At 50.3% G+C, this 27640-nt stretch overlaps 2 protein-coding genes across 2 annotated transcripts in view; both read right to left on the bottom strand.

Moving 5' to 3' along the window:
• Window positions 1-1915: 1915 nt before the first annotated feature.
• On the bottom strand, window positions 1916-13622 carry Vps4a (vacuolar protein sorting 4 homolog A). The gene is made up of 11 exons (XM_042700836.1): window positions 13468-13622; window positions 10231-10342; window positions 9995-10142; window positions 8040-8101; window positions 7797-7916; window positions 6894-7050; window positions 5380-5528; window positions 4960-5041; window positions 4600-4819; window positions 3183-3323; window positions 1916-2552 (listed from the first exon to the last, which is right to left on the bottom strand). The coding sequence occupies exons 1-11, from the start codon at window positions 13486-13488 to the stop codon at window positions 2451-2453; spliced, it is 1314 nt and encodes a 437-aa protein (XP_042556770.1). The 5' UTR covers window positions 13489-13622; the 3' UTR covers window positions 1916-2450.
• A 9323-nt stretch (window positions 13623-22945) lies between these two features.
• Window positions 22946-27640, bottom strand: part of Sntb2 (syntrophin beta 2) — a 75426-nt gene continuing 70731 nt past the window's right edge. The window contains exons 6-7 of the mRNA XM_042700846.1: window positions 25870-26054; window positions 22946-24504 (exon numbers count right to left, since the gene is read on the bottom strand). Of these exons, the coding sequence (XP_042556780.1) occupies window positions 24412-24504; window positions 25870-26054 (278 nt within the window). The 3' untranslated portion in view covers window positions 22946-24411. The remainder of the gene's footprint in view (window positions 24505-25869; window positions 26055-27640) is intronic.

Here is a 27640-nt window from a genome sequence, read left to right on the forward strand (position 1 = left end):
TTTTATTTTTGCCAGTCCTGGGGCTTAAACTCAGGGCCTGGGCGCTGTGTCTGAGCTTCTTTCCCCAGCACTCTACCGCTTGAGCCACAGCGCCACTTCAGCTTTTTCTGTTTATTTGCTACTGAGGAATAAAACCCAGGGCTTCATGCATGCTAGGGAAGTACTCTACTAGTAGTGTACATTCCCAGCCCTGGAAGCAAGTATCCTTGTAAGGCAAAATCCTCTCAAAAGTGCTCAAGTGGCAGAAAGCCCAGTAAATTGTTTTGTGAATGTGTTTGTTTTTTTAAGAGGGTCTTGCCTAACCTGGGCTGGCCTTGAATTCAAGGTTCTGCCTCAGCTGGGTGTTAGGATTACAGATGTAGGTCCCCACCGTGGCTGGTCAAGAATATGTGGTTTAAACACCAGGCAAAACCCATTTTCCCCATGGCTTTCTCTGGGAGATTCATGCTGAACAGGTGGTAGGTAGTCAGACATGGACTCATGACCGAGCTCCGCTCTGAGGTCAGAGACAGCCATTAGGGAAGTTTCTCGAAAGCACTGAAAAACTGGTCTTTCTAGAAGAGCAGCTTCTTCAGTCTTAAGGTCATCCTTTCCAATGTTGCTCGGTAGCAACAAATCCTTACATTTCCAACTAAGAAAATCTCTCCCACTCAAGGTAGGTGCTAGACGGAAGCCACATGCACAAATCAGTACCTTCAACTGAGGGAGTTTTGGAAACTTAGGCAGAATTGAGACCAAAATCTCCTGAAGTGACTTTGAGAAAATAGTTTTGAGAAGAAATTCCTGTGCTCTTATCAGGACTAGCTGCTGCTGTGGCCCTGCGCTGCTTGAGGCTGCTGCTTTAATCCCAGGCCAGTTGAGCATGAGTGGTGCTAACCACCGATCTGGAAACATGGAAAGCCAGGTTTCTGTAAACATATCCAAAACCGTGCAGTTGAGCAATAATGGCTCTAAAGCCAGTTTCCTCCTGCAGCTGATCAAAGTTTTAAGCAGTAGAACTGAGGAAGCAGATGAAAACAGGAGCAAAGACCCTCCTGCTTCAAGGTCACCAAGTAAACTGTGGAGACACCCGACTAGCTGAGTTGAAGCTCTATAAACGCCATGTTCTGGGTTTATTCAGAACTTAGAAATTTGTGCTAGGGATGTGTAACTAAGCAAGAATTGTCCCGGTCACAGTGCTGTGGAAGAGGCCTGGAGGTCAGGGCTACAGATGTTCCAGGTAAGCTGGGAGACAGTGGCAGGTGGTCAGTGCACCAGCGCACTGGACCATAGCTGTAGGGCCCAGCCTTTGCGCTGTGGGTGAAAGCTGGCTCAGCAGCTGCTCCTGCCAGCCCAGGGGAGAGAAGCTAGTGAAAGAGCAATTTGACTGTGGACTTGAACACAGAATGCGTTGTGTGGCTTTACTACTGGTAGAGAGTTCAGTTCTAGCACCCCTGGATACCCATTTCTACACAAGGCTAATCCCATGAACAGGCTGCAAACTCTGACTCCTCTGCCAGGCTTTGTGTGCACGCCACAGCACATGACAGGCAGCAGTGGAGAGGGGGCCTGCCTGTTCTGAGTCCAGCAGCCTCTGCTCAGTAGCACCTCATTGACTCTCTCCAGGGATGCAGGCTCAGCAATATCTAACCTAAGGTTCTAAAGCTAGAAATCAGACTTTATGATAACAGGTACAGGGCACTGTCAGACCCGCAGGCCTGGCAGATTGCAGTCCTTCCCAATGCTGGACAGCACTGTCAGGTAAGACCCTTACATGCCCCCGGCAAGCTTCTGAGGAGCAGGCTTGAGAGCTGTGTGGGGTGAGTTCTCGCCTTCCTACCCTGCTGAGCGCAACAGAGCAGGGGAGCTGCTTACTGGAAGCAAGAATGGCCTTCAAAAACCTGAGGGGGGGCAAAGATGAGATCAGTCCCGAGGCTCGCGAAGGGAAAAGGATTTATTAGACCAGCTCCGGGACAAGGACCCGGGAAGAGGCAGGGCTGTGCTCACAGAAACCATCTCCGGCCTGGAAGCCCCGGGTGCCTGTGCACGCCTAGAAGGGCTGGTGGCTGTTCTCACCTAGAATCAGTCTTGTCAGGGGGAGCCATTTTGGGGTGGGGGGGTGGGGTGTCCTGGCTCCCACAGCTTGATTCGTCTGGGTGATTTCATCTTTATTTATAAATGAGACAGAAATCAAAGCAGCATTAATTTAGAACAAAAAAGGTTAAAAAAAAAAACCAACACAAAAAAACCCTAAACCCACAGATGGGCGGGGTGGGGTGGGGTGGGGCGGGGCAGGGCGGGGAGTTGTGAGCCACGTCCGCAGTGGAGGGCGGAGCATTGGGTCTCGGAGCCCTTCCTTCCTGCTCTTGCACCGGCGGCCACACAGCACTGGAGACACCACAGCGACCTCACGACCAGCCCAGGAGCCCCCGCCGGTCCCGGGGATCTGCCCCGACTTTCCACCTTCACATTTAACTCTCCTGTCCAAAGTCCTCTGAGAATTTCTTCACTTTCAGGAGGTCGTCCGCGTTCACCGTGGGCCTGGTAGTGGCCAAAGACCGGAGCATGTCTGACTGCAAAGACAAGAGCACGCCACTGAGAGCCAGCATCCGGCCAGCCTCGCCGCCTCAACCGAGAGAGGCCCGCGGCCGACATTGCTGCAGGTGCTGCCAGCGGCAGGGGCTTCTTCCTTTCACCGGCTGGGACTTCAACTCCCTTAACTGTATGCCCATTTCACCAGTGCCAGGACAGCACAGGCACAGTAACTGGGAAGACTGGGAGAGGTCCGGGCGCTCGGTGAGGGGCCACTGCCATCAGGCCACCTCCAACCAAAGGCCACTGACACTTCCTTACCAGTTCCTTCCACATCAAATAGGCCGTACTACTGCGGTGCCTGTCCCGAGCCCCCAGAGTCCTGGTAGGGGCCTCAGCTACCCACAGCCACAAAGGCTGCTCTATCTTGGTGGGCATGAAAGCCCAGGACGGGGCTGGCGACATGGCTCAAATGTTAGTGTGCCTGCCTCGCCAGAATGAGGCCCCAAGTTCAGGCCTCAGTACTGTCAACAACAGTAGCCCAGGACAGCCTGCCGTGTGTGTGCACGCGTGCGATAGCTGTAGCTCTGCTCCAGCAAGAAAGTTTTGCTCCTGGACCCCAGACCCCGGGTCCTGAGTTGTGCGTGCTCCGCTCCCAGGTGCTCACTTACCATGCAAACCACAGGCTCTAGGAGCTTGTCGCCAGGGACATCCATCCAGGTCATCTCTATGGCCCCGGGGTCTCCGGGGGAGCACGGGGTCAGGAGGTCGTCAATCATAATGCTAGGGTTGGTTCGGGAAGGGCCAGAGACCTGAAAGTAAGGCGTGTGACAGGCTGGCAGGCGCCCGGTGCTAGGTGCTAGGGGGTGGCGTTTAAAGATGGCTGCGAGGGCGGGCCGTGGTGGAGTTCTTAGGTCCATGGAGGTGGACCTAACTGCCGAGAGGTCAAAGTGGCTGAATGTCCCGGCCTCCAGTTTCTGCCCCAGATGCCTCCCTTCACTACGGCCTCTAAGTCTCACTACAAGTACAGCCGCAGCAAAAATGCCCTTCCCGCTCAATTCCACACTGGCAAAATGTGTGCCAGCTCCCAAGTTCTCCGTGTGTCCTGCTTGTCAACAATGCAGCCTCCCATCCCCCCGCTTCGTGAACTTCTGGTCTCCCATAACCTGTTCTAGTTCCCTTCTCCCAACCCCCCAAGGGTCACTGTCTTCCCAGCCCCCAGGACAGGGCCAGGGCCAGAGCAGGGCCCACAGCAGACGGCAGAGCAAGTGGACAAGTCCTGATGGCACTTTTGCGTGAGCATCTGGCAGGCAAGCACTTGGCGCTCCCTGCCCGGGGCACCGTGCTGTGCGGTGCTGCACACCCTCCTGTCTGTCTCAGGTGGAGAAGGCCAAGCAGAGGCTGCCCAGCCCTGAAGCCATGGTGCACACATCCCTGCTCCTGCTCTCTAGAGATGTTTAAGCAGCCAGGGAGGTGGCAGAGAAAGCAGACTCCCATCCTAGCAACTGTGTGCAATCGCTGGCTGTGTGTGTGTGTGTGTGTGTGGCAGAGAAAGCAGATTCCCATCCTAGCAACTGTGTGCAATCGCTGGCTGTGTGTGGTGTGTGTGTGTGTGTGTGTGTGTCCTGGGGTCTGAACCGTGTCCTTCAGCTTTTCTGCTAAAGCCTAGACCGCTACCACTAGAGCCACTGCTTTGCTCTGTTTTTCTCTGGTGATTAATTGTACATAAGAGCCTCAAAGAGCCGGGCGCTGGTAGCTCACGCCTGTAATCCTAGCTACTCAGGAGGCTGAGATCTGAGGATCTCGGTTCAAAGCCAGCCTGGGCAGGAAAGTCCGTGAGACCCCTATCTCCAATAAACCACCAGAAAACCGGAAGTGGCGCTGTAGCTCAAGTGGTAGAGCACTCGCCTTGAGCTGAAGAGCTGAGGGACAGCGCCCAGGCCCAGAGTTCAAGCCCCACGACCGACCAAAAAAAAAAAGAGCCTCAAAGACTTCCCTGCCCTGTTTGGCTTCCAACTGGGGTCCTCAGCGCTCCTCCTCTTGAGGAGCTAGGATTATAGGTGTGAGCAACTGGCGCCTGGCTCTCACCTTCTTGAAATGTGTTGCTGACTGCACTTTCCTGACAGGCTGCATGAGGGAGTCCCGCACGATGATGCTGATGTCTGCCCCGGAGTAGCCTTCTGTCTTCTGGGCCAGCTCGTGGATGTTGGCGTCGGTGAGGTTGTGGGGCGTGCTCCCCAGATGCAATCGAAACATCTGTGCACGCGCAGCTTCCTCTGGCAAAGGGATGTAAATGCGCTTTTCAAACCTAGAGAGCCATGTACACAGCAGGAAATGAGCAGCTTGGCTCAGGCTCTGCTGGATCTGCAGACCCACGAAGAGCCAGCGATGGGGCCAGGCTGTCCCCGGGGGCGGTCACAGGCTCATCGTGGCCAGGGGAAGACTCACCTCCTTCGAATAGCCGAATCCAACACCCAGGGGATGTTTGTGGCACCAAGGACCAGAGTCCCGTCGTTGTTGTTCCCCACCCCTGTGCAGAGAGGAAGCGGGGAGCTCACTGAGGACTCCAGCAAGCCAGACAACCAGCGGCACAGACCTGCATCGCTGAACCCGTCCCAGGCCACCGCTGGTAGGGGCCCAAGTAAACCAGGGCCTGGTCTGGCTTTGTGGGAGTGAAGAGACCTCAGTGCTGTCTGCCGGGGAGGGGCAGGCCGTGGAAAGGGCCTCGAAATCTGCTTAAAGCCCATGAAAGACCAAGGAGGTGTGCTGAGAGCGGCTGCTTCTCGCCAGGCGACAGTGGCTCAGGACGGCCTGCCTGGGCCGGCTTTGGGGGGAGGAAAGCAGGGGGCAGCTGCCACTGGCACGCACCCTGCATCTGGACCAGGAACTCTGTTTTGATCCTTCGGGCGGCCTCGCTCTCATTTTCATTTCGGGAGCCGCACAGGGAATCCACTTCATCGATGAAGATGATGGACGGCTTGTGCTGCCTGGCCAGCTCGAACAGGTTCTTGACTAGCCTGCGAAGTGCCAAAGGGTCAGGACCAGGTGCTCCTGAGTGCCCACCCAGGGTCCTGGCCACCACCACTCCTCTTCACCTAGGGAGGCTGAAAGTGTGTGTGTGTGTGCGCGTGCGTATGTGTGTAGGGGCAGCGACAAGTCCTCTGGCAGCAATGCAGTGTTAAGGAAGAGCCTGCTTCAGCATCAGCCTAAATCCTGGGCACCCCACTCACTAGCTAGCTCTGGGCTTAGGGGGAAGCCATTTCTCTCCTCGGAGCTTCAGCTTCATCATCTGCAGAACAGGAGCCAGTGTGGGGGAGAAGCTAGTGTAGGAAGCAGCACCCCTGTGGGATGTGCCTGCTCTGCCAGTGTGGTCAGTTCCCATTGTTCCCTGTCTACTGGGATTTTTTGTTTTGGTCGGTCGTGGGGCTTGAACTCTGGGCTTGGGCGCTGTCCCTCAGCTCTTCAGCTCAAGGCGAGCGCTCTACTGCTTGAGCCACAGCCCCACTTCCTGTTTTCTAGTGGTTTATTGGAGATAAGAGTCTCATGGACTTTCCTGCCCGGGCTGGCTTTGAACTGTGATTCTCAGATCTCAGCCTCCTGAGTAGCTAGGATTACAGGCGTGAGCCACCAGCGCCTGGCTAGTCTGCTGTTTTAAGAGACAAGGTTCCATTATACAACTCAGACGGGCTCAGATTCCATCTCAGCCTTCCTAGTATAGAGGTGCACTGTTACACCTTGACTTCCCTTTTTTTTTTTTGGTGCCACTCCCGGGGCTTGAACTCAAGGCCTGGGTGCCCTCACTGAGCTTTTGTGCTCAAAGCTAGCACTCTACCATTTGAATTACTTCTGGCTTTTTGAATTGTTAATTGCAGATAAGTCTCAGACTTTCCTGCCCAGGCTAGCTTCAAACCATGGACCTCAGAGTTCAGCCGCCTGAGTAGGTAGGAAAACAGGAAAATAGCTGTGAGCCACGGATGCCTGGCTCCTTCCCTTTCTTGAAAACTCCCAAATTGGGCTGGGAAGGTGGCTCAGTGGTAGAGCACTTGCCTTGCATGCATGAGGCCCTGGGTTCGGTTCCTCAGCACCACATAAGCAGAAAAAAAAAAAGCCAGAAGTGGCGCTGTGGCTCAAGTGGTAGAGCACTCGCCTTGAGCTGAAGAGCTGAGGGACAGCACCCAGGCCCAGAGTTCAGGCCCCACTCAAAAAAAGAAAACTCGCAAATTCCTCTCCAGATTCATCCTCATGTCAGGTCAGTGTCCCCACTAATAAGCTAGCAAGATGAGCAAGATGTCACCCTCCTGGCAACTGGCTGCTCAGCAGCTCCTCAGGAAGGAGGGGGACTCCAGGGAGCAGGGCGAGCCGGGCAGGCCGGCGGGACTTACTTCTCACTCTCCCCCAGCCACTTAGACATCAGGTCTGAGGAGGACACAGAGAAGAAGGTGGAGTTGTTGGCCTCTGTTGCCACAGCTTTGGCCAGGTAGGATTTCCCCGTGCCAGGGGGTCCAAAGAGAAGTATCCCTCGCCAAGGAGTCCGCTTGCCTGCAACAGAGCACAGCGTGAGGGAGGTGCTTTCGAGGCGGACCGGGCAGACAGACGCAGGAGGGTTTAGTCACCGGCAGTTCAGTAGGGAGGAGCACATTCTACAGGAGTAGAGGAGTGCTGGGAACTAAACACCTGCCCTGAGTTGACTCCTTGCCGGCTGCCACCGGCTGCCACTGGTTCCTGACTTTACCTCCCCACTCCTATACCCCAGCTCCTTACCCTTACTCAAAAGTGTTTCTGGTGCCAGCCACAAGCCAAGGAGTGAAGGCTGGGGATGTACTGTGTGCATGGCAGAGCGCTCGCCTAGCGTGCGCATAAGGCCTGAGTCCTAAGGAGCTGCTGGCGGTGGTGGTAGGCCCTGGCCCTCTCCCGGTACAGCATGGGCAGGCCGGGCCTGGCGAGTAAGCAGAGGCCGCGGGGCCATCTATGCTCGGGTACTGTGGGAGGGAAGCTCCAGCCGGCTCCTCAGAAGCACCCCCTTTTAATTGGTGGGTCGTGGGGCTTGAACTCTGGGCTTGACGCTGTCCCTCAGCTCTTCAGCTCAAGGCGAGCGCTCTACCACTTGAGCCCCAGCGCCACTTCCAGTTTTCTGAGTGGTTTACTGGACTTTCATGCCTGGGCTGGCTTTGAACTGCGATCCTCAGATCTCAGCTTCCTGAGGAACTAGGATTACAGGCGTGAGCCCCCGGTGCCCGGCTAGAAGCGCAATTCTTTCGTGCCTGGCCTGGCAGCTCTGTGCTCACCTGTGAACAAGTGTGGGAATTTAATTGGTAAAATGACGGCTTCTTTGAGGGCCTCTTTGGCCCCCTCCAGCCCGGCCACATCATTCCACCGTATGTTGGGTTTCTCCATCACCACAGCACCTGTGAGAGGACGGAGCGTGAGCATGAGGACGGCGCACGAGCATGAGCACGGCCAAGGCCCGGCCCCGCCCCGCCCCGCCCCGCCCCGCCCCGCCCCGCCCCGCCGCAGGCTGCGCCGCTCACCCATCAGTTGCTCTTGCAATTTCTTTTTCTCTGGGTTATCCCCTTCACTGTCACTATCGCTGCTAGAAAAGGAGACAGAACGTGGGTCACAAGCTGGCCCTCCGCCGGGGAGCTGGGGGGCTGCACGCCCCACAGTGGGTAAGGAGCTCCGCCACCCAGCATCGGCCCACAGCCAGCATGCAGGAACCCCCATGGCAGGTTCTCGAGTCTCCTCTAGGAAACACGCGTAACCCACCCTCGTTCCGTCATTAAGAGAACTGCGCAGAGACGTCAGCTCCCTCCAGAGGGAGGGAGACACGCTTTGCCTGGTGGACATGGCAGCCGGGAGCCGTTCCTACCGACTCAGAACTGACACACGATCAAGACTCCAAAGTTAGCCGGGCGCCGGCGGCTCACGCCCGTCATCCTAGCTACTCAGGAGGCTGAGATCTGAGGATCGCAGTTCAAAGCCAGCCCGGGCAGGAAAGTTCGTGAGACTCCTATCTCCAATAAACCCGCTAGAAAACGGGGAGTGGCGCTGTGGCTCAAGCGCTAGAGCGCTCCCCTTGAGCTGAAGAGCGCAGGGACAGCGCCCAGGCCAGAGTTCAGGCCCCACGACCAACAACAAAAAAAAAAAGACTCCAAAGTTCTGAAACACAGAGAAGAAATAACGCTTAAACCTGAAGGGGACCGCGGCCCCACCCACCAGCAGCAACCACCGCCACAGCCTTTCTTTGCCATCACTCTTAGAGGCCCGCCCCTGTCCCTTCATCTTGTCCCTCTTGTGCTGGGAGTCAGCCTGATGCAATCCTCCTCCAGAAATCACCCCACACCGCCCTCGCACCTGCAGCCCTCCGGACACTGGGACGCTGCTGAGTGCGCTCGGACGGCGTGGGCGTGGGATCGACACGGGCCCTGCATGGAGGTGACTCCATCATGTCTCAGCTCCAGGACCTCAACCAGTCTCCTAGCATCTCCACAGTGGCCACCTCTTCTGTCAGGTGAGGTGAGGTGAGGACTGCAGCGCCCTGCCCCGCACGTGGCACCAGCGACGGGAGGCGTCATCAGACTTAAGAAGGGGAAGTGGGCTATGCAGCGGGACAATGGCAGAGCCCACAGCTCATACCTCACGCTACAGTCCCTGACATCACAGCTCACCTGCCTTGCTTTCTTCTTCCTTTCCTTTTCCTTTCACGTTCTCTCCTGCACTCCTCCTCTCTCCTTCCAACCCTCTCTTTCTCTTTCTCTCTGACTTTTGTGACTGTCCTGGGGCTTGAACTCAGGATCTGGGCTGTCACTGAGTTTTTTTGTTCAACAGCTTTGCTTTAGGCTTTTTGGGTTGTAACCTGGAGATGAGTCCCATGGACTTCCCTTCCTATGGCTGGCTTGGAATCACAATCCTCAGCTCTCAGCCTGAGTAGCTAGGATTATAGGTGTGAGTTACTAGTACCTGGCTTCACAAGCTTTTCTGTCCAGATCCAATGAAGAACACAGGAAAGAGCTTTGATAAGCACAGTGAGAGGGGCCCGGAATGTGGCTTAGTGGTAGGACGCTAGCCTTGAGCAAAAGAAGCCCAGGGACAGCGCCAGGCCTGAGTTCAAGCCCCAGGACTGGCAGGGGGGGGGGGGAGGGGGAGGGATGGAGGGAGCTGCACTGGGTATTCTGGTGCTATTGCCGTGAGAAGCCTGCGCAGGAGGGCGCAGGCGGCGGGAGGCCTGGGGACTGGAAGGCGCAGGCGGCGGGAGGCCTGGGGACTGGAAGGCGCAGGCGGCGGGAGGCCTGGGGACTGGAGGGTGCAGGTGGCGGGAGGCCTGGGGATGGGAGGGCGCAGGCGGCGGGAGGCCTGGCGGGAGGCCTGGGGGCTGGAGGGTGCAGGTGGCGCGAGGCCTGGGGATGGGAGGGCGCAGGCGGCGGGAGGCCTGGGGATGGGAGGGCGCAGGCGGCGGAGGCGGCGCCCGTCTGCGCTGCGCGCTCACCCCTTGCCCTCGCTCTGGTTCTCTTTGACTGGCTTCTTGCCATGCTTCTCTTTGTTTCGTAAATAATCCTTCAGCTTCTCGGCGCGGTCTAGGTACTGCACGCACTTGGCTCGAATGCTCTCCTTGGCCTTGTCACTGTGTGCCTCATCTGCAAAAGGGGACCCAGAGAGTGGCCCGTGAGCACCGTGCATCCCTACGTGGGGTTCGGAGGCCAGGGGACCCCAAGCCCGACTCACACTTGATGGCGTGTAGGAAGTACTCCACGGCATGCTGGTAGAGCCGCAGCGCCTCCTCGTAGTTCTTGGCTTTATCCTCTTCTGTGGCTTTGGTCACCAGATCAATGGCTTTCTGGAAAGGCAAAGCAGAGTTCAGGGCTTCCCAGGAGACCCAGACAGCCTCTGGGGTCACCCCAGTCGCTGAGGAGTCAGTGCTGGGCTGCACGTACTGGTCACGGCTGGATGGCCGCCCCTTTTGGCCGCCCCTTTGCAGAAGCGCGTGGCGGGGCAGCCACACGCTGCAAGCTCCAGCCCACGGCCGGGGAGAGAAGCTGCCTGAGCCGAGCCCGGCCATAGCAAACCCCAGCCATCCACGGCCGCGGTGCTGCACAGGTGCAGAAACCGCACTAGGAAAGGCCTTCCTCAAGATGGATCCCAGGCACAGCTAACCCTCTCCAGACCCGATTGGCTCCTCTAGGCTCCAAAGGGCCAAGCTTTCCTCGGCCGCCTGCCTGTAGTGGACATGTGGAAGGAGGCTCGGGGCCAGGCCAGGGCAAGCTGCCGGCAGCGGGGCCTGTCCCCGGACTTACCCTGAGTGAGCCAGGTCTTGGGGAGACTCATACCTACAGGCCACTGCCTCAGGCTCCGCTAGAAGCACCTGCACCACGCCGCCGCTAGCTTTTAGAAACCAAAGCGGTGCTGGTGGTCACACTTAGTCCTAGCTACTCAGGAGGCTGCGATTGTGAGGCTGACAGTTTGGACAGACAAATCTAAGCCTCTACTCCCCAATTAACTAGCACAATGCCAGACTGGAGGTATGGTTCATGTACACAGAATGCCAATGGAGAGCAAGAAAGCCTAGCAGGAGCTGGAGGCCCTGAGTTCAAGTTTCCGTACAGACATCCACACCAACTCCTGCAGCTTCTCCACCCACACGCCCTGCATTCTCTTCCACCTGGTGTGCCATTAGTCATCTGGTGGCCAAGCTCACTGCAGCCAAAGCTCCAGCCCAATCAAACCATGACCTGACCCTCCTGGGGAGGGTGGCTTTGTTACCCACAACAACCCCTCCCCCAGTTCCTGTGGCTCAGTCATGGTGAAGGAGGGACTCAGCTCTGCAGCAGGCGCGGCAGGGCAGCGCAGCCCATCCCCTCTGTCCCGATCCTCAAGCATTTCCCTCTTCTGTCTTCTCATGCTGGAAGCCGTCCATGGCGAGGAACCGCTTTGTGTAACAGGAGAGTAACGTGACAATAATGCTGCCAGCGCTGCCACATCTCTGGTAACGCCTGTGGCAAAGGCTGAAGGCCAAGGAAGGGGGAAGAGGCGCTGGCAGGGTGGGCATCGATCGGCAGCTCCGGCCTGCGTCCTACTTTCTGAGACCTGGATGATCACACAGGTTTGAAGCCAGCCTGGGCAGGAAAGTCTGAGAGATTCCATCTCTAATTAGCCAGCAAATACTGGAATGGAGACGTGGCTAAAGTGGTAGAGGATAAGCCACCAGCCAGAAAGCTAAGGGAGAGCCCAAGGCTCTCTGAGTACAAGCCTCATTCTAGCATGCACATATGCACACACGCAAGGAAAAAGGACAAGATAATAAATGCTTTGGGGGCATATGGGATGGAGAGGGTTGAGACAGGATCTCAACCCAGCTAGCTCAGGATTTACTATGTGGTCCAGGCTGGTCTTGAACTCTCCATCCTTGCCTCAATCTCCGAAGCATCAAACCTTTGCCTGCTGCCGCCCCTGACAGTATTTTAGGTTTTGTCAGCCACACTGTCTCTGCAACAACTATTCGCTCTTTCTATGTAGCAGCTGCAGACAGTATGTAAATAGATGAGCAGCAATGTGGTTTCAATAAAACTTTATAGGCACCAGAATCTGAATTTCAGATTATTTTCATGTGTCTTTTTTTTTTTAGATGACCATTTAAAAGATGTAAAAGCCTATGACAGAAGAGGCACTGTGGCTCAAAGTGGTAGAGTGCTAGCCTGGTGCGAAAGAGCTCAGAGACAGTCCCCAGGCCCTCAGTTCAAGCCCCATGACTGACACACCCATAAGAAAAGTCCCGAATAGGCAAATCCACCCAGACCACTGAGCAGATTAGGGAGTCCTGGGCATTGGAGGGACAAAGGGTAGAGCAAGCCACAGCTGAGGGGCATGGGGTTTTCTTTTGGAGGGTGATAAAAATGTATAAGCCACTACTTCCGACTTTTTCTGTTTATGTAGTGCTGAGGAATCGAACCTAGGGCCTCAAGCATGGGAGGCAAACACTCTACCACTGAGCCACCTTCCCAGCCCTCAACGTGAAACTCTTATCTCCAATTAACCACCAGAAAACTGGAAGTGGTAGAGCACTGGCCTTGAGCTGAAGAGTTCAGACACGGCCCTCAGGCCCAGAGTTCAAGACCGACCAAAAAAAAAAAAAAAAAGGAAAAAGAAAAGAAAAAGAAAATGTGGTGTAAAAAGCGACTTGTGATGGTCGCACAGATCTGAATATGCTAAAAGCACAGAACGGTGCCCTTTCCGTGGGTAGATGGTGCTGGACGTGGGTAAAGCCTTAATAAAGCCGTGGAAAAGAAAAAACTGAACACAAAACAAACAAAAGCCACCGTTCAGAGTCAGAGCTCGGCGGTGTCCCACCGCTGGGTCCCGGCGCAGGTGCACGGTCAGGTCTGGCTCGCTGTCGGGCGCCTGCCGGGCCGGCTCCCCACCGCGGGCGGTGCGAGCGTCCGCGCCTCCCCGGCCGCGGCCGCGCCGGCCCCGCCGCGCAGCGCTCACAGCCGTGCGCCGGCTTAGCACCGCCCGCCACGCATCGCCCCATTCTACAGACCCGGGGACCCGGGACGCCGGCAGCCCAAGGTCACGGGCGGAGGGCTGCGGGGCTCCCACTGCGGGCTGAGGCCGCGGGCGCGTGTGGATGTTTTCTGACAGCAGCCCAGGCCGGGCCCGCGCCCCGCACAGGCGGCGCCGCCCGGGCTCCACCCCGCACGGGTCGGGAATGAATGAGGAGCGGGGCCGCGAGGAGGGGCCGGGGGCCCGGGGCGGAGCAGGGTCCCCGGCGCCCCAGCACCGAGCGGGCACGGCGACGGGGGCGCGGGGATTTCAAGAGAAACCGAGGCGGGGCGCCGGGGCCGAGCGGAGGCCGCGAGGCCGGGGCTCCGAGGAGGGAGGGAGGCCGTCGGCCGGCTCCGCGGCCCGCAGGCCCGGCCGGGCGCACCGCCTCGGCCTCCGCAGCTGGCCCACGCCGCGCCACCGTACCTGGAGGGTTGACGTTGTCATTTCATCTCCTGGGTCCGCCCCACAACCCGCGGCGCTGCTGGCGGCCTCGGTCGGGGCCCCGGGAGCCGCGGTGCTGGGTCGGGCGCGGGGAGCCCGGCGGGTGGGCGCTGGGCGCGGGGAGGGCGGCCGCTGGCAGCCGGGGCCGAGTCCGAGGACTAGCGATGAGCGCGGTCCAGAGCGGTGGGGCCCCGAGCGGCGCGGCTGCCCCCCGGTGGCCACCGCCAGTAGTGCAGGCACCGCTTCCGCCGCCGCCGCCGCCGCCAGCACGGAGAGAGCAGGGGCGGGGCCGAGCGGAGGCAGGAACCGGAAGTCCTGGATCCCGCGGGAATGAAGCATCTCTGTGGAGCGGTTTTCTTCCGTGGTAACCCCAAACCTCCCTGAGCCCGTAGGGAACGACAGTACCTGCCCGGGCTGGCTTTTACATGGCGTTAGCCACAGCACAGTGGGGACTCAGTCCCTAGTTAGCTAAGATGCAGCCACTTGTGGTGTGTGTGTTGTCGGTCGTGGAGCTTGAACTCTGAGCCTGGGCGCTGCCGCTCAGCCCTTAAGCTCAAGGCGAGCGCTCTACCACTTGGGCCACAGCGCCACTTCCGGTTTTCTGGTGGTTTATTGGAGTTAAGAGTCTCACGGCCTTTCCTGCCCGGGCTGGCTTTGAACCTCGATCCTCAGATCTCAGCCTCCTGAGTAGCTAGGATTACAGGCGTGAGCCACCAGCGCCCCGTTTGCTTTAAAATTCGAGCCGGTGAGACTCCAGAGAGGTCTTCGCCTGGTCTGGAGGTTGTTAGCCACGATTTTAGGAGGTAGAAACCAAGGAAGTTGAATAAAGCACGTGCATCTTCCCAGCTGTCATCAAAGCTGCCCCTCCGAGCCCCGTGCTGGCTGTGCGCTCCCTGCTTCGTGTTGTTATACTAAAATAAACCTCGCTAAACCCGAGCCTGTGAGAACCCTGGAAATTTCTGTCACGTGTGCATTGAGTGCCTGGGGCTTGTGTGGAAGCCGGGGCGGTAGAGAACCCCCTTATCCTTCATCTAACGTCAGGGGTATTTAGGATGAAAATACAGGTGGAGGTGTGGCCTTACCCTGCCGTAGGATGAGTGTCCCCATTATTCTGGACCCCTGGTTTAGTCCGTCATCCTGGCGGTCAAGAATTGGGCCCAAAGGTAGCGAGGTGGGCCGCTTGATTAAATGTGTGCCATTATGCCATAGATACATTTGAGTTTCCCTTTTAAACAAAGGATGGGTTCTGCCAGACGCTTCTTTTAAGACAGCTGTTTGTCTTTGAGATAGTTTATCTGCAAATTCATAGTGTTTATCACTGAACTCCTCTCTTTTGCTCCTCATGCATCATTTTCCCCTGTCTATCCTGTCCCAACCCTTCTATTTTCCTTCTTAGGAACCTGGTGTTTTTAGCCACTTGGTTTCTTTTATTTTTTTTCTTTTTCTTTTTGTGGCGCTAGGATGGAAAATAGCCTCCCTCAGGCTAAGCAAGCTCTGAGCCATTGAGCTACACCCCCACATTCTTCTCTTCCCCCCCCTTCCTTCCTCTCCCCCAGCAGTAACTAGGGATTTTTAAGTAGTTCTACAAAGCAATTGCCATTTAAGAAAGTAGTTTATGAATACGTCTTGACTCACTGATTCACTTAGCCCTTTTATCATCCTCCCCCCCAGCCCCACCCCTTCCTTCAGTTTCCTTTCATTTTGTAGAATTTACATTGAGTACTAGGGTTTGGACTCAGGTCCTCATGCCTGATGGGCAAGCGCTCTACCCTCCTCATTCTGTAATAAAGTTTTGGAGAAGTAGAGGAAAACCGAGCTGTCACCTAGAATAAGTGGCTGATAACCAAATAATTGGAATGTTGATCATTTCTTTTTTTTTTTTGTCGGTCGTGGGGCTTGAACTCTGGGCCTGGGCGCTGTCCCTCAGCTCTTCAGCTCAAGGCGAGTGCTCTACCACTTAAGCCACAGCGCCACTTCCGGTTTTCTAGTGGTTTATTGGAGATAAGAGTCTCACGGTCTCTCCTGCCCGGGCTGGCTTGGAACCTCGATCCTCAGATCTCAGCCTCCTGAGTAGCTAGGATTACACGCGTGAGCCACCAGCGCCCGGCTGGAATGTTGATCATTTCTAACCGTCCTAAGAAACTCCCCGTCACTCCCTCTTCTCCACGAATCAAAAGCTTCAAAGGCTGTTAAAAGACCGGTCCAGCTTACCTCACACAGAAAGTGGTGCAGCTAGAATCAAACCTAGTTGAAAGAGTGGAGTTGTGCTGTTTCACGGTGGCACCAGAGGCAGGAAATTCATTTATTTGTCCTCAAGTCCCTTTTAGGATACAAAAAAAATTTGAGGGCAAAAATGATGCAAGTGCTTTCTCTTCCTTCCTTTTGCTTCCCTGCCCTCTCCCCGTTCACTGCTAAAATGTTACTTACAAGGTAGACAGAGGCAGCTAAGGGTGTCAGGACAGGGGAGAAGTCTCAGTGGTTGAGATACTAGGTACACTGGGTAAATAATTGTACAGAGAATAATGGAAATCAGGTTACAAGGGGATATTAGATTTTTTTTGTCAGTTGTAGGGCTTGAACTCAGGGCCTGGGCGCTGTCCCTGCACTCTTCAGCTCAAGGCCAGTGCTCTACCATTTTGAGCTACAGCTCCACTTCCGGTTTTCTGGTGGTTAATTGGAGATAAGAGTTTCACAGGGACTTTTTTGCCCAGGCTGGCTTTGAACCTCAATCCTCAAATCTCAGTCTCCGGAGTAGCTAGGATTACAGGCATGAGCCACCAGTGCCCAGCTGGAAACTCGATTGTATATGTATCAGAATGGACAGTATGAGCCCATGGTTTCTAAACACCATCTAGAAACAATACAGATGCATATGTATGCATATCTATACACATTTTCCTTGCTCTTTTTTTTTTTTTTTGTCAGTCGTGGGGCCTGAACTCTGGGCCTGGGCACTGTCCCTCAGTTCTTCAGCTAGTGCTCTACCACTTGAGCCACTATACCACTTCTGGCTTTTTCTGTTCATCTGGTACTGAGGAATCCAATCCAGGGCCTCATGCATGCAAAGCAAGCACTCTACCACTGAGCCACTTTCCCAGCCCTCCTTGCTCTTTTTGATCCAAGGTCTTACTATTTAGTCTACTTGCTTTGTAGTCTAAGAGCTGGCCTGGACTTTGCGGTCAGTCCTTACTGTATGTGTGTGGTGCTGGGATTACAGCTAAGCATCACGAAACCCAGATACACTAGAAACTTTTTTTTTTTTTTTTGTCGGTTGTGGGGCCTGAACTCTGGGCCTGGGCACCGTCCCTCAGCTCTTCAGCTCAAGGCTAGCACTCTACCACTTGAGCCACACCACCATTTCCAGCCTTTTCTGCTTATGTGGTGCTGAGGAATTGGACCCAGGGTCTCATGCATGCAAAGCAAGCACTTTATCACTGAGCCACCTTCCCAGACCCTACACTAGAAATTCTAAGTGTGATAGAGTATTATGCCAGAAAAAGACAAGACAGGGTTTTAGAACAATGTAAAAAATGTCAATGGGGGAATATGGGTAAAGGGGATATTGATGTTCTTTGCGCTGATTTTGATTTTTCCTGTGGGTTTGAAACTATTTCAACATTGTAAAAAATGAAAAAAAATTACAAGTCTAAAAGCAATTTTTTTATTTACAATATAAAGGTTACAAAGGTGTATATATATGTATTTATATGTGTATATATATATATATATATAATACCCTTAAGTTACAAAGTTTCATTGTAATGTACAATGGTATGTTTGATGTGCAACTCAAGAAGTGTTGTCTAAGCATCTATATTTATAGAGTATACATAAAGCTTTTGTGAAAATTAAGAACACAAATATTGCCCTGTCCTTATACCATGGGTTTTTGATTTCAAAGCCAGAAAAATCAGAGTTAAATTTTAAACAAGATTTTAAAAGACATCTTATTTATCTTGTTTAAATATGTAATTCTAAAGAGAAAACAACCAGATAAACTCAGAATGTATCACATACTCTTAATTATCTGCAGAAGTATTATTCTTGTTTACCAAGTATTCATATGTAACAAAAACACAAGTAGTATGAATATTGTAATAGTTTGCACAGATTAGCCAAAACAGGTCTTCAAAAGGCAGTGGTTTCCCACATTATCTTCTACAAGACCTCAGGTCTGGTGCCAAAAAGGAAATATTCATTGGGCACCAAGGTATTCTAAAGTAGAACTCATCCCATGAGCTGTAAACACAACACTAGCTCGCTGGACACAAAACTCATCCCAGGTCCTGTGCTGTGGACGGACTGGCTACATGGGATTAGGCTCATGGGGCTCAGGGGCTGTGCAAACCTGATACTTACTTCAAATCATTCCTTTCTGCAAATTCAATGAATTCACAAAGCAGAGGTGAAGAGATGGAACTAACACCCACTCAAACATGATTGAGCTAGAAGAAAATCACTTCTTCCAACCTAGAAGGAACACTTATATGACAATACTTAATGTGCTGGTTTTGGTAAAAAATACAATCATTAGCACCTGATTGTCAAAGGGCAGGCTTACAGTAAAGACCAAGACACTAAAGGTATGACCTAATTTTGGTGCACAAGTCTAGGACACTTGAAAAGGAAGGAGAAGGAAGCCATTCCCATTTCTGCACAATCACCAAAGATGTGGCCTGAAAAACTCACCCTAGCAATGAATGGGAAGCAAGATGGACAGGAATGGACTCTTGAAGTTATAACAAACTCAATCAACCTATTTTCTTTCTCCTTTTTCTTTCTGAAATTCAATTAACAAATTCTTTTTTGGGTGTGGTACTGGGGCTTGAACTCAGGACATCTGGCTTGCTAGGCAAAGGTTCTACCACTTCAGCCAAGCCTCTAGCCAATCTTTCTTATTTTCTTTAGGACTATTTCATTGAATTTGAATACTAGATTGTTCTAGAATAAGTACATTTTTGCTAAGTTTTAATTGACTTTAATTAACTTTGATCATTAACGGAGAAACATTCCACCACGTATGTAAGGATTTCATTTAGAGATGCTTTGGTTTAAGTGGGGACATGAATGGATCAGCAAAATTTAGAAATAGGTGTTGATTAAATACACACTTATAAAAGAAGCAGTTAAAGATGGACTCGCACCTGTAATCCTAGCTCCATCTGAAGCCAGCAGGGGTAGACAAACTTGCCATCTGCCATCTGATTTCCAAATAACAAGGGAAAAGCTTAAGTGAAGGTATGGTCCAAGTGGACTCATGGTCCAGCCATGAATAGAAAGCCAAAGCTGAATGAGAGCATGAAGCCTGAGCTCAAGCCCCAGTACTGGCATGTGTGCTCAAGCACACACACGCAGTGACTATTTATTGTACCTTTCCCTTACCTTGAAAATCTGTCCTTCAACAAAACAGATGTATCACTGAGCAAGCAGATGTGTTTTCTTTTTGGTCTGTTTTTATGGTGGCAGTAATGAAGACCTGGGGCATAGGAGGTAGGCACTCTACCACTGAAGGAAAGACCTTTTTTTTTTTTTTTTGTCTTGTCGGTCATGGGCATGACTCTGGGCCTGGGCACTGTCCCTCAGCTCTTCAGATTAAGGCTAGCGCTCTACCACTTGAGCCATAGCCCCACTTCTGGCTATTTCTGCTTATGTGGTGCTGAGGAATTGAATCCAGAGCCTCATGCATGCGAGGCAAGCACTCTACCACTGAGCTACCTTCCCAGCCACCCCCCCCTATTTTTTTTTAAGAGAAAAGATTTCATATCAGCCATTCAAGCAGTCTGAAGTAGCATAAAATAAACCCTACTTACCATCATTATAGCACAGGAATAACTACATTGCTCCAAACCACATCCACCTGACATATAGCATAGGGTTTTAGAACTACCATGACACAGTTATTGAATGTCTATAAATGTAGTGAGACAGCTTAAAAAAACAGGGCAAGGCAGACTGCTGCTATCATCCTTTAAAGACGGTATGTGAAAATAATGCGCAGTTACCAAACAATTAAAATAAGGACTCAGGAGCATGGCAGGTTCATCTCCTTCCATCTTCAACAGGGGAAAAAGAAAAGCCATGTAACAACTGGAATTTCACTGAAAGAGATTCTAACGGAGAAGAAAAAGAATGAAAATGACTATAGTCAAATTCAAATTAAACATTTCTGCACTATGGCAATTTAAAAAAAAGTCTCAGTTACATAGATATTAAGACCTGTTGAGAGCAATTTGCTTTGAGATCAAAGTGACCTGGCATTTTACTTCTTTCTTAGGGGCTGGAAAACAAGACCTTTGGCTTTCTAACCAGCCATTTCACAGCAGCCACGTGGAAACGGAAGCTGGATATTTGGATAGTTTAAACATTATGTACAATCAACAGTTATAACCAATGAAAAGAATAGAAACACAGTTCTAAATAAGTGTCCAAGATACAAAAAAGCAGAGAAAGTCTAAAGATCCTCCCTGACAGCTTAAAACAATGTTTAACTCTTTAAGCAGATAGGGCTACAATATAATTTGCATAGCAGCTTAAAAGGTAATTTGCATAAAAATGGATATATTCTTCCATGGTGTTGAAAATGAACAAATATAATCACATACATTTAAATGAAAGGAGACTGATTGTTACTCACAAAGTTTTAACAGATCTATATACTCATCTCACATTTTTGTCTACTCACTGCAAAATCTGTTTCTGGGGAAAACAATCTTTTTTGTTGCTGTTGGTCATGGGGCTTGAACTCTGGGCCTTGAGCGCTGTCCCTCAGTTCTATAGCTCAAGACTAACGCTCTACCACTTGAGCCTCAATGCCACTTCCAGTTTTCTGGTGGTTAATTGGAGATGAGAGTCTCACAGCCTTTCCTGCCCGTGCTGGCTTTGAACTGTGATTCTCAGATCTCAGTCTCCTGGGTAGCTAGGATTATAGGCGTGAGCCACCAGTACCTGGCTAAGGGAAACATAATCTTATCCAGATTCCACACAGATTCACTTTTTTTAAGAATAAATTTTGGTTTGTCAGCTATTAAAGTTTTAACTGGCTTTATTATTCTCTTTATGAGCCCAAGTTAGGAAAACAGTAATGTTAGCTATCTATTGGTCACAGACATTTTTCTATTTATGTACATAGAAAAGAAATTAATTCTATTTCCTGCCATGCAATAATTTCCAGGTACAAAGTTTGTGAGAGTTCAGATGATGAAACCAGGTACGGTCAGACTTTCCCTAGCTGAAAAAGTGCTAAGACATGGCTTTAAAATAAGTGAATGACATTTAAAGTAATATATATATATATATATATATATATATATATATATATATATATGATATGCTATGTGTGTGTGTGTGTGCACATGCGCGTACCAGTCCTAGGGCTTGAACTCAGGAATTCGGTGCCATCCTTTAGCTTTTTTGCTCAAGGCTAGTGCTCTACCACTTGAGCCACAACTCCACTTCTGGCCTTTTTGGTAGTTAACTGGAGATAAAGAGTTTCATGGACTTTCCTTCCAGGTCTGGCTTTGAACCATGATCCTTAGATCTCAGCCTCCTGAGTAGCTGGGATTACAGGCATGAACCCTAGCACCCATCTAAAGTACTATTCTTTACTTCCTGGCCAGATCCCATTATTCAACTGAAACTCCATCTACTAGGTAGGAGAGTTTACAGTTAAAATTATCTAATAAATAGTGCATAAACATACATCTAAGTATTTCTTCAAATAAAATATTAGAAACCAATTTCCAGAATAGGATGGTTTGATGACTTTAGGAGAAGACTCAACAAGAAAAAAATTAAGAAATTAAGAAAGAAAGGAAGGAAGGAAAGGAAGGAAGGAAAGAAAGAAAGAAAGAAAGAAGGAAAGAAAGAAAGAAAGAAAGAGAGAGAGAGAGAGAGAGAGAGGGAGGGAGGGAGGGAGGAAGGAAGGAAGGTAGGTAGGTAGGTAGGTAGGTAGGTAGGTAGGTAGGCCGGGTGCTGGTGGCTTATGCCTGTAATCCTAGCTACTCAGGAGGCTAAGATCTGAGGATCGAGGTTCAAAGCCAGCGCGGGCAGGAAAGTCTGTGAAACTCTTATCTCCAATAAACTATCAGGAAACTGGAAGTGGCATTGTAGCTCAAGTGGTAGAGTGTTAGCCTTGAGCTGAAGAGTTCAGGGACAGCACTCAGGCCCAGAGTTCAAGCCCCATGACCGACAGAAAAGAAAAAAAGAAGGAAGGAAGGAAAGAAAGGGAAAAAGGAAAGAAAAGAAAGAGTAAAAGAGAAAGAAAAGCTAGGCTAAATTAAGCTAAACTTAAGCCAAGCTAAGCTGAGCCTTTTCCCCTTCTTGGGTTCCTGTTCTGGGAGAAGGAGAGGCGCACGGGGAGGGGGAGGCGCGCTCTTCATGGGAAGCAGGCTGCATGAGTGTGGACAGGATGCTGAAGCCAGGGTTTGGGAAGGGGGCTGGGCTACGGGAAAAGCAGCACAGCTCTGCAGTCCCCTTTCTATTCTCTACACAGGAGCTCAAAGCATCCTCAGCAATTCCCCTAATTCAAAATGAAAAATGACAACTCAACTGGCTCTATAAAAAAAGAGGAAACATTGAAGATGAAGATCATTTGAAAATGATCTGCCATACTTTGGCATTTAAATACAAAATAGGTACATTTCAAGGTGCCCCGCACGTAAAAGCACTTCATTTGTGGTCGGAAATCCCACACAGAGTAACAACCTTGCCCACCTGTGACGGGCTGGCGGTTAAAGTATGTAGAACAGGCAGTAGATAAAACAGTGGCAGAGGGCTTTTGCTAGGGGATGAGAATTTCCCTACATTTTAATTTCACTTTAAGTCTTAAATGATATTAAACCCCTGTGGGGCCTCAGTGTTATACATGACAGTCTATAAACGTGAACAAAATCAGCTGAAATGTCTTCCCTGCCCACATTGTCATACACCTCTTTTTCGGACCTTCTTTCACAGTAACACAGAAAGCTTCAACCGGGTGGCTTTACTGCTGAAGTCCAAATGCATCATTCAACTTCTCATCTTAATAATAAGAGAAGCCAACAAGTTCTCTTTCCTGAGATTGCTGTTTGGTGAAATTCTGCTTGCAGAAATCAGGGCTGGACCTTGAAAACATTTCTCCCTGAATTGCGAATGTGTCTCAGATGGAACCAACCTTAGGTTTACGGATTTTCAAACACATAAAAAAAAAAAAAAAAAAAAAAAAAAAGCTTGAAAACACTTTTGTCTAGATTTTCAGTTCCAGTCAGACCATTCATTTTTGGAGCTTTAATACTTATTTTCTTACTATAACCACAGACGGAGGCCGATGGTGGGACTACAGAGTTGGCTGAATGTCTATCTTCCGCACGGCCCTCCATCCGTCTGTTCAAATCAAACAGCTCACGGTTTACATCACAGTTCTCTCTCTCTCTCTCTCTCTCTCTCTCTCTCTCTCTCTCTCTCTCTCTCTCTCTCACACACACACACACACACACACACACACACACACACACACACACACGGGAATGCCACCAACTGTAATGCTCATATCCTTGTGTGCTACTCTTGATAAATCTAGAAAACGAGAGCTAGTCCTAGACTTTCTTTGGAGAGCTGAGAGTTTGTATACATGATCCATTTTAAATGTTTTCAGACTATTTATCTCTCCTCTAAAATTAGGAAAATTAAGTTGAATATGATTCTCTAAGACCACAAAAAAGTGCAATTTCACTGCTACTGTGTCCTAGTGATGATCCTTAGCCATGTGAACAAAATTCAGGTAACTGAGCCTCATCACCCTGGCCACACATAGTACCTTAACCACTGAAGGGCTATGGGGGAGGAAGGCTGGGGCTCCTGCATGGGTGCACACAGCCCAAAGGCCCCACATATTTGTGCTGAAAGGCTGGCCTAACCCATAAACCCACAAACTCCTTAAATCAGCTAGTTCTTGCTGGATTTATCTTTCTCCGAGATCTGCACACTAAACAAGATGCCATTAAAGTAACCCACCTCAAGGATAATTTTTCAGAGCTAGGATAGACGATATCCCTGAAATGGCAGTGATATCTAGTAATTAAAATAGCCACTAATAAAGCTCCACCAACCCTAACCAAAGGCACATTTGGTAAGCAATAAAAAATGGCTTAGCTTAAAATGAGGATTTTCTTTTAAAATAAACCTTAGACCATTCATTCCCTGGCTCTTGCCAAAAGTAAAATCAGAGAAATCTACAAGAAGTCAAATTTTTTCTTTCAAAGCAATGTTTTCCAACTTGCTTTTCGACTTGGACACCACTAATAAGAGAGGCAAGATAAATCGCATTTTGCAAGTTCTGAGTCCTAAGATTAGCACTTTCGAGGGACAGAGCTGGTGATAAGGTGGGCAGTGATGGGAGGGGCCAGGTACAGTGAGAGCCAAGGCAGAGGGAAGAACCCTTTGGTGATGCAATTGAAGGACTGTCTATAGAGAGGAAGGAACAGATAAAGATGTGGACTCCGACAGCCCATATGACTTGTCTGAAATGATCAAGAAGCAACGGCTGCTACACACTAGCACCTGGGAAGAAACAGTCATCCTGAATAAAACACAGAGGCTAAACTTGAGACAAATCCTACATAAGAAGAAAAGAAAAACCTTTCTTGGCTATTTGGTATTCAAAAAGGGAAAACAAAGAGCCACCAGGAAATAAACCTAATTACTTGTAAACCACATTATGAAAGGAGAAGATACATCAACAGCTTCATTTTGGAGCTTATTAAGAGTCCTAGAAATTCTGGCCTAGGTGGCTTGGGAAAAGTAGGCTTTTCTTTAAACCAGTTATAGTTTAGCAGTGATTTGCAGGTCCTTGGGAAGGCACTGTACTGGAGGAAAGAACACAGAGCTTTCATTTGTGCGAGGTGGAAATACTTCTTGCGGTAGCCAAGGCTCTTCTCTGACGTCTGCTGCTCACACGAGCAGTCCCATGCGAGTGACTTTGGCTGACAAGAAAGTATGCAGCACGAACACAATTGGCTTTGGACAAGAGTGCAGGTCCATGGCCTGTGGAGAAAGGACATCAGCCATCACTACCAGAAACAGACAGTTTGCAAAATAAACACATTTAGATGGTATGACCTTTCATAGCTGCAACCAGGAGACACTTGTGGGTACCATGCCTTGTAGTTAGAACTATAAGTAGTGTTTAAAATAAAGAGGAATATCTTGTCTGGAGAACATTAATGCTAACTGTATTTCCCAGGAAAAACCAGTGGATTCAGCTGAAGCATGATGGTCCACAGACACCATTTCTGACTGTCTGACTAGATTGCTGTGGGGATGATTATGTGCAGAGGTCTTCAGTCTGGACAGCTGCCAAGAAGAACCAGGAGATCTGGGATCAGGTTGCTGAGTTCAGCAAGCAGTTAGTTAATATTTGGCATCAATAAATTAAGGATATAGTTAACTATAGTTAACTCTTACCTCTAAAACCTGATCACAGCAATGGACAGAATTTTTTTTTTTTTGGGTGGGGGTCTTTGGAATTGAACTCAGGGCCTGGGTGCTGTCCCTGAGCTTTTTGTATAAGATTGGGACTCTACCACTTGAACCACAGCTCCACTTCTGGCTTTTTGCTGGTTACTTAGAGATAAGCAACTCACAGACTTCCTGCCCAGGCTGGCTTCAAACTGTGATCTTCAGATATCATCCTGCTGAGAAGCTAGGATTACAGATGTGAGCTTGTTTTTTGTATCTTATTTTTATTTATTTATTTTGTCGGTCGTGGGGTTTGAACTCTGGGCCTAAGCGCTGTCCCTCAGCTCTTCAGCTTAAGGCTAGCACTCTACCACTTGAGCTACAGCGCCACTTTGGGTTTTCTGGTGGTTTATTGGAGATAAAGAGTTTCACAGACTTTCCTGCCCAGGCTGGCTTTGAAACGCGATCCTCAGATCTCAGCCTCCTGAGTAGCTAGGATTACAGGCGTGAACCACTGGTGCCCGGGTTTGTATCTTATTGTTGAAAAAACCTTACTCTTCAGCCGGGCGCTGGTGGCTCACACCTGTAATCCTAGCTACTCAGGAGGCTGAGATCTGAGGATCACGGTTCAAAGCCAGTCCGGGCAGGAGAGACTGTGAGACTCCTATCTCCAATAAACCACCAGAAAACAGGAAGTGGCGCTGTAGCTCAAGTGGTAGAGCGCTAGCCTTGAGCTGAAGAGCTGAGGGACAGCGCCCAGGCCCAGAGTTCAAGCCCCACGACCGACAAAAAAAAAACAACCTTACTCTTCAAATGCTATCTTGAAAACTGAAGAAGAATTTCCTGGCTCCAATGAGTGTCAAATGTCAGGCCATACTTGCCTACTTGAGGTAAAAGCAATAAGGAGCAGACTAGTTATTAGTGTAAACATGTTTTCAGAAGTACCCTTACCAGCTCCCCCTCAGGACCACCAAAATCTAGGTAGAGGTTTCTGATGCCATCATCAGCAGACATTTTCAGCCGTTCAAAGGGGTAGCGGTATACAATGCTGCTGGAGCCTCCATTTTCCCTGGAGACAGTGAATCCATTTTCATAGTGGACTGTGAGTCTTACTTCTTGGCCATTTAAGGTGCAGCCTGGAAAGATAGGCAAAAACCATAGCTATAACGTTTCTACCTTAGTAATTAAATAGAAAAGGGTTGTCCTAGCTTCCAAAAAAGAAAAAAAAAAAAAAAACTTTTCTTGAAAATATATGAAGGCTGGGAAGGTGGCTCAGTGGTAGAGCGCTTGCCTTGCATGCTCGAGGCCCTGGGTTCGATTCCTCAGCACCACATAAGCAAAAAGAAAAAAGCCGGAAGTGGTGCTTTGGCTCAAGTGGTAGAGCCTTGAGCTGAAGAGCTGAGGGACAGCGCCCAGGCCCAGAGTTCAGGCCCCACGACTGGACCCAAAAAAAAAAAAAAAAAAAAAAAAACAGGAAAATATAATGAAGCTTTACGCTTACCTATTTGGAGCCTCCTAAACTGGGTTTGTTTTGCTCACTATCAGTTGTGGGGCCTGAACTCGGGGCACTGTCCCTGAGCTTTTTCACTCAAGGCAAGTGCTCTACCCCTTTGAGCAATAGTTCCATTTCCGGTTGACTTTGGATCGTGATCCTTAGATCACAGAATCCTGAGTAGCTAGGATTACAAGCGTGAGCCACAGGTGTTTGACTGGAGTGACAGATAAAACAAAAATTACCTAATTCTCCTTGATCCCTGACTCAAGTAAGTCACAATCAAGACACGGACAACTGAGTTGGCAAGTGTGTGAGCTGTATGCAGTACTGGAGAAGCAATGGGCATAGTGCCAGCTGTTAAGGACTTTATCAATACACAAGCATCAGCATGGCATCCCTAAACGTATAAGGTAGAATGTACAGGACCTGAGTAAACCCCAATCAAAGGCATGGAAAGGTGTCCTGAAGAGAGGAGAATTCAGATAGGCCCTAAGGAACAGTCAAATGTGACAGGCTGGGAGGAAGAGGAAGGATTCCCCTGAGCAAGAAGAAGGAACAAAGGCAGAGGTGCCTTTCAGAGGCAGTAACTTGGCTGCTATTGGGAAGAAGAGAATGTTTATCAAAGTAAAGGTTATACGCAGCAGAAGTTACAGTCTTTTCAAAGACGAACATTTAAAAGGGATATCTGAATTGACAGGACACTAGCACATGCTTCCTATCGTGATAGACTGGTGAAGATGATTTCATTGTCATTTAAGAAAAGATTTGCATTAGTGCAGCGCTACAAATGAGGAGCTGTGACTTGGCTATCACACAGCATTCTAAGATGAGTACTGAAGATGGCCTAAGATGCTGAGTGTGTTGATCACACAGGCAATCCTAGCACCTGAAAGGTGACATGAGTATTTTGAATTCAAGGCCACCCTGGGTTTCAAAGTGGCTCATGCCTAAAATCCTAGCTACTCAAGAGGCTGAGATTTGAGGATCCTGAGTCAAGGCCAGCCCAGGCCAAAAAAAACAAAAAAAAAATCCCCATGAGACTCTTATCTCTAATTAACTGCTCAAAAACCATAAGTGGCACTGTGGCTCAAATGGTAGAGCACTAGCCTTGAACACAAAGAGACTCAGGGACAATGCCCAAGCCCTGAGTTCAAGCCCCACAACCAACCAACCAACCAAGAAAGCAAAAACAAAAATAAGAAAAGGACAGCTGGGGGGCTGGGAAGG

The sequence above is a fragment of the Dipodomys spectabilis genome, unplaced genomic scaffold, assembly GCF_019054845.1.
Source record: "Dipodomys spectabilis isolate Male_0828 unplaced genomic scaffold, ASM1905484v1 ptg000273l, whole genome shotgun sequence".
Taxonomy (NCBI): Eukaryota; Metazoa; Chordata; class Mammalia; order Rodentia; family Heteromyidae; genus Dipodomys; species Dipodomys spectabilis.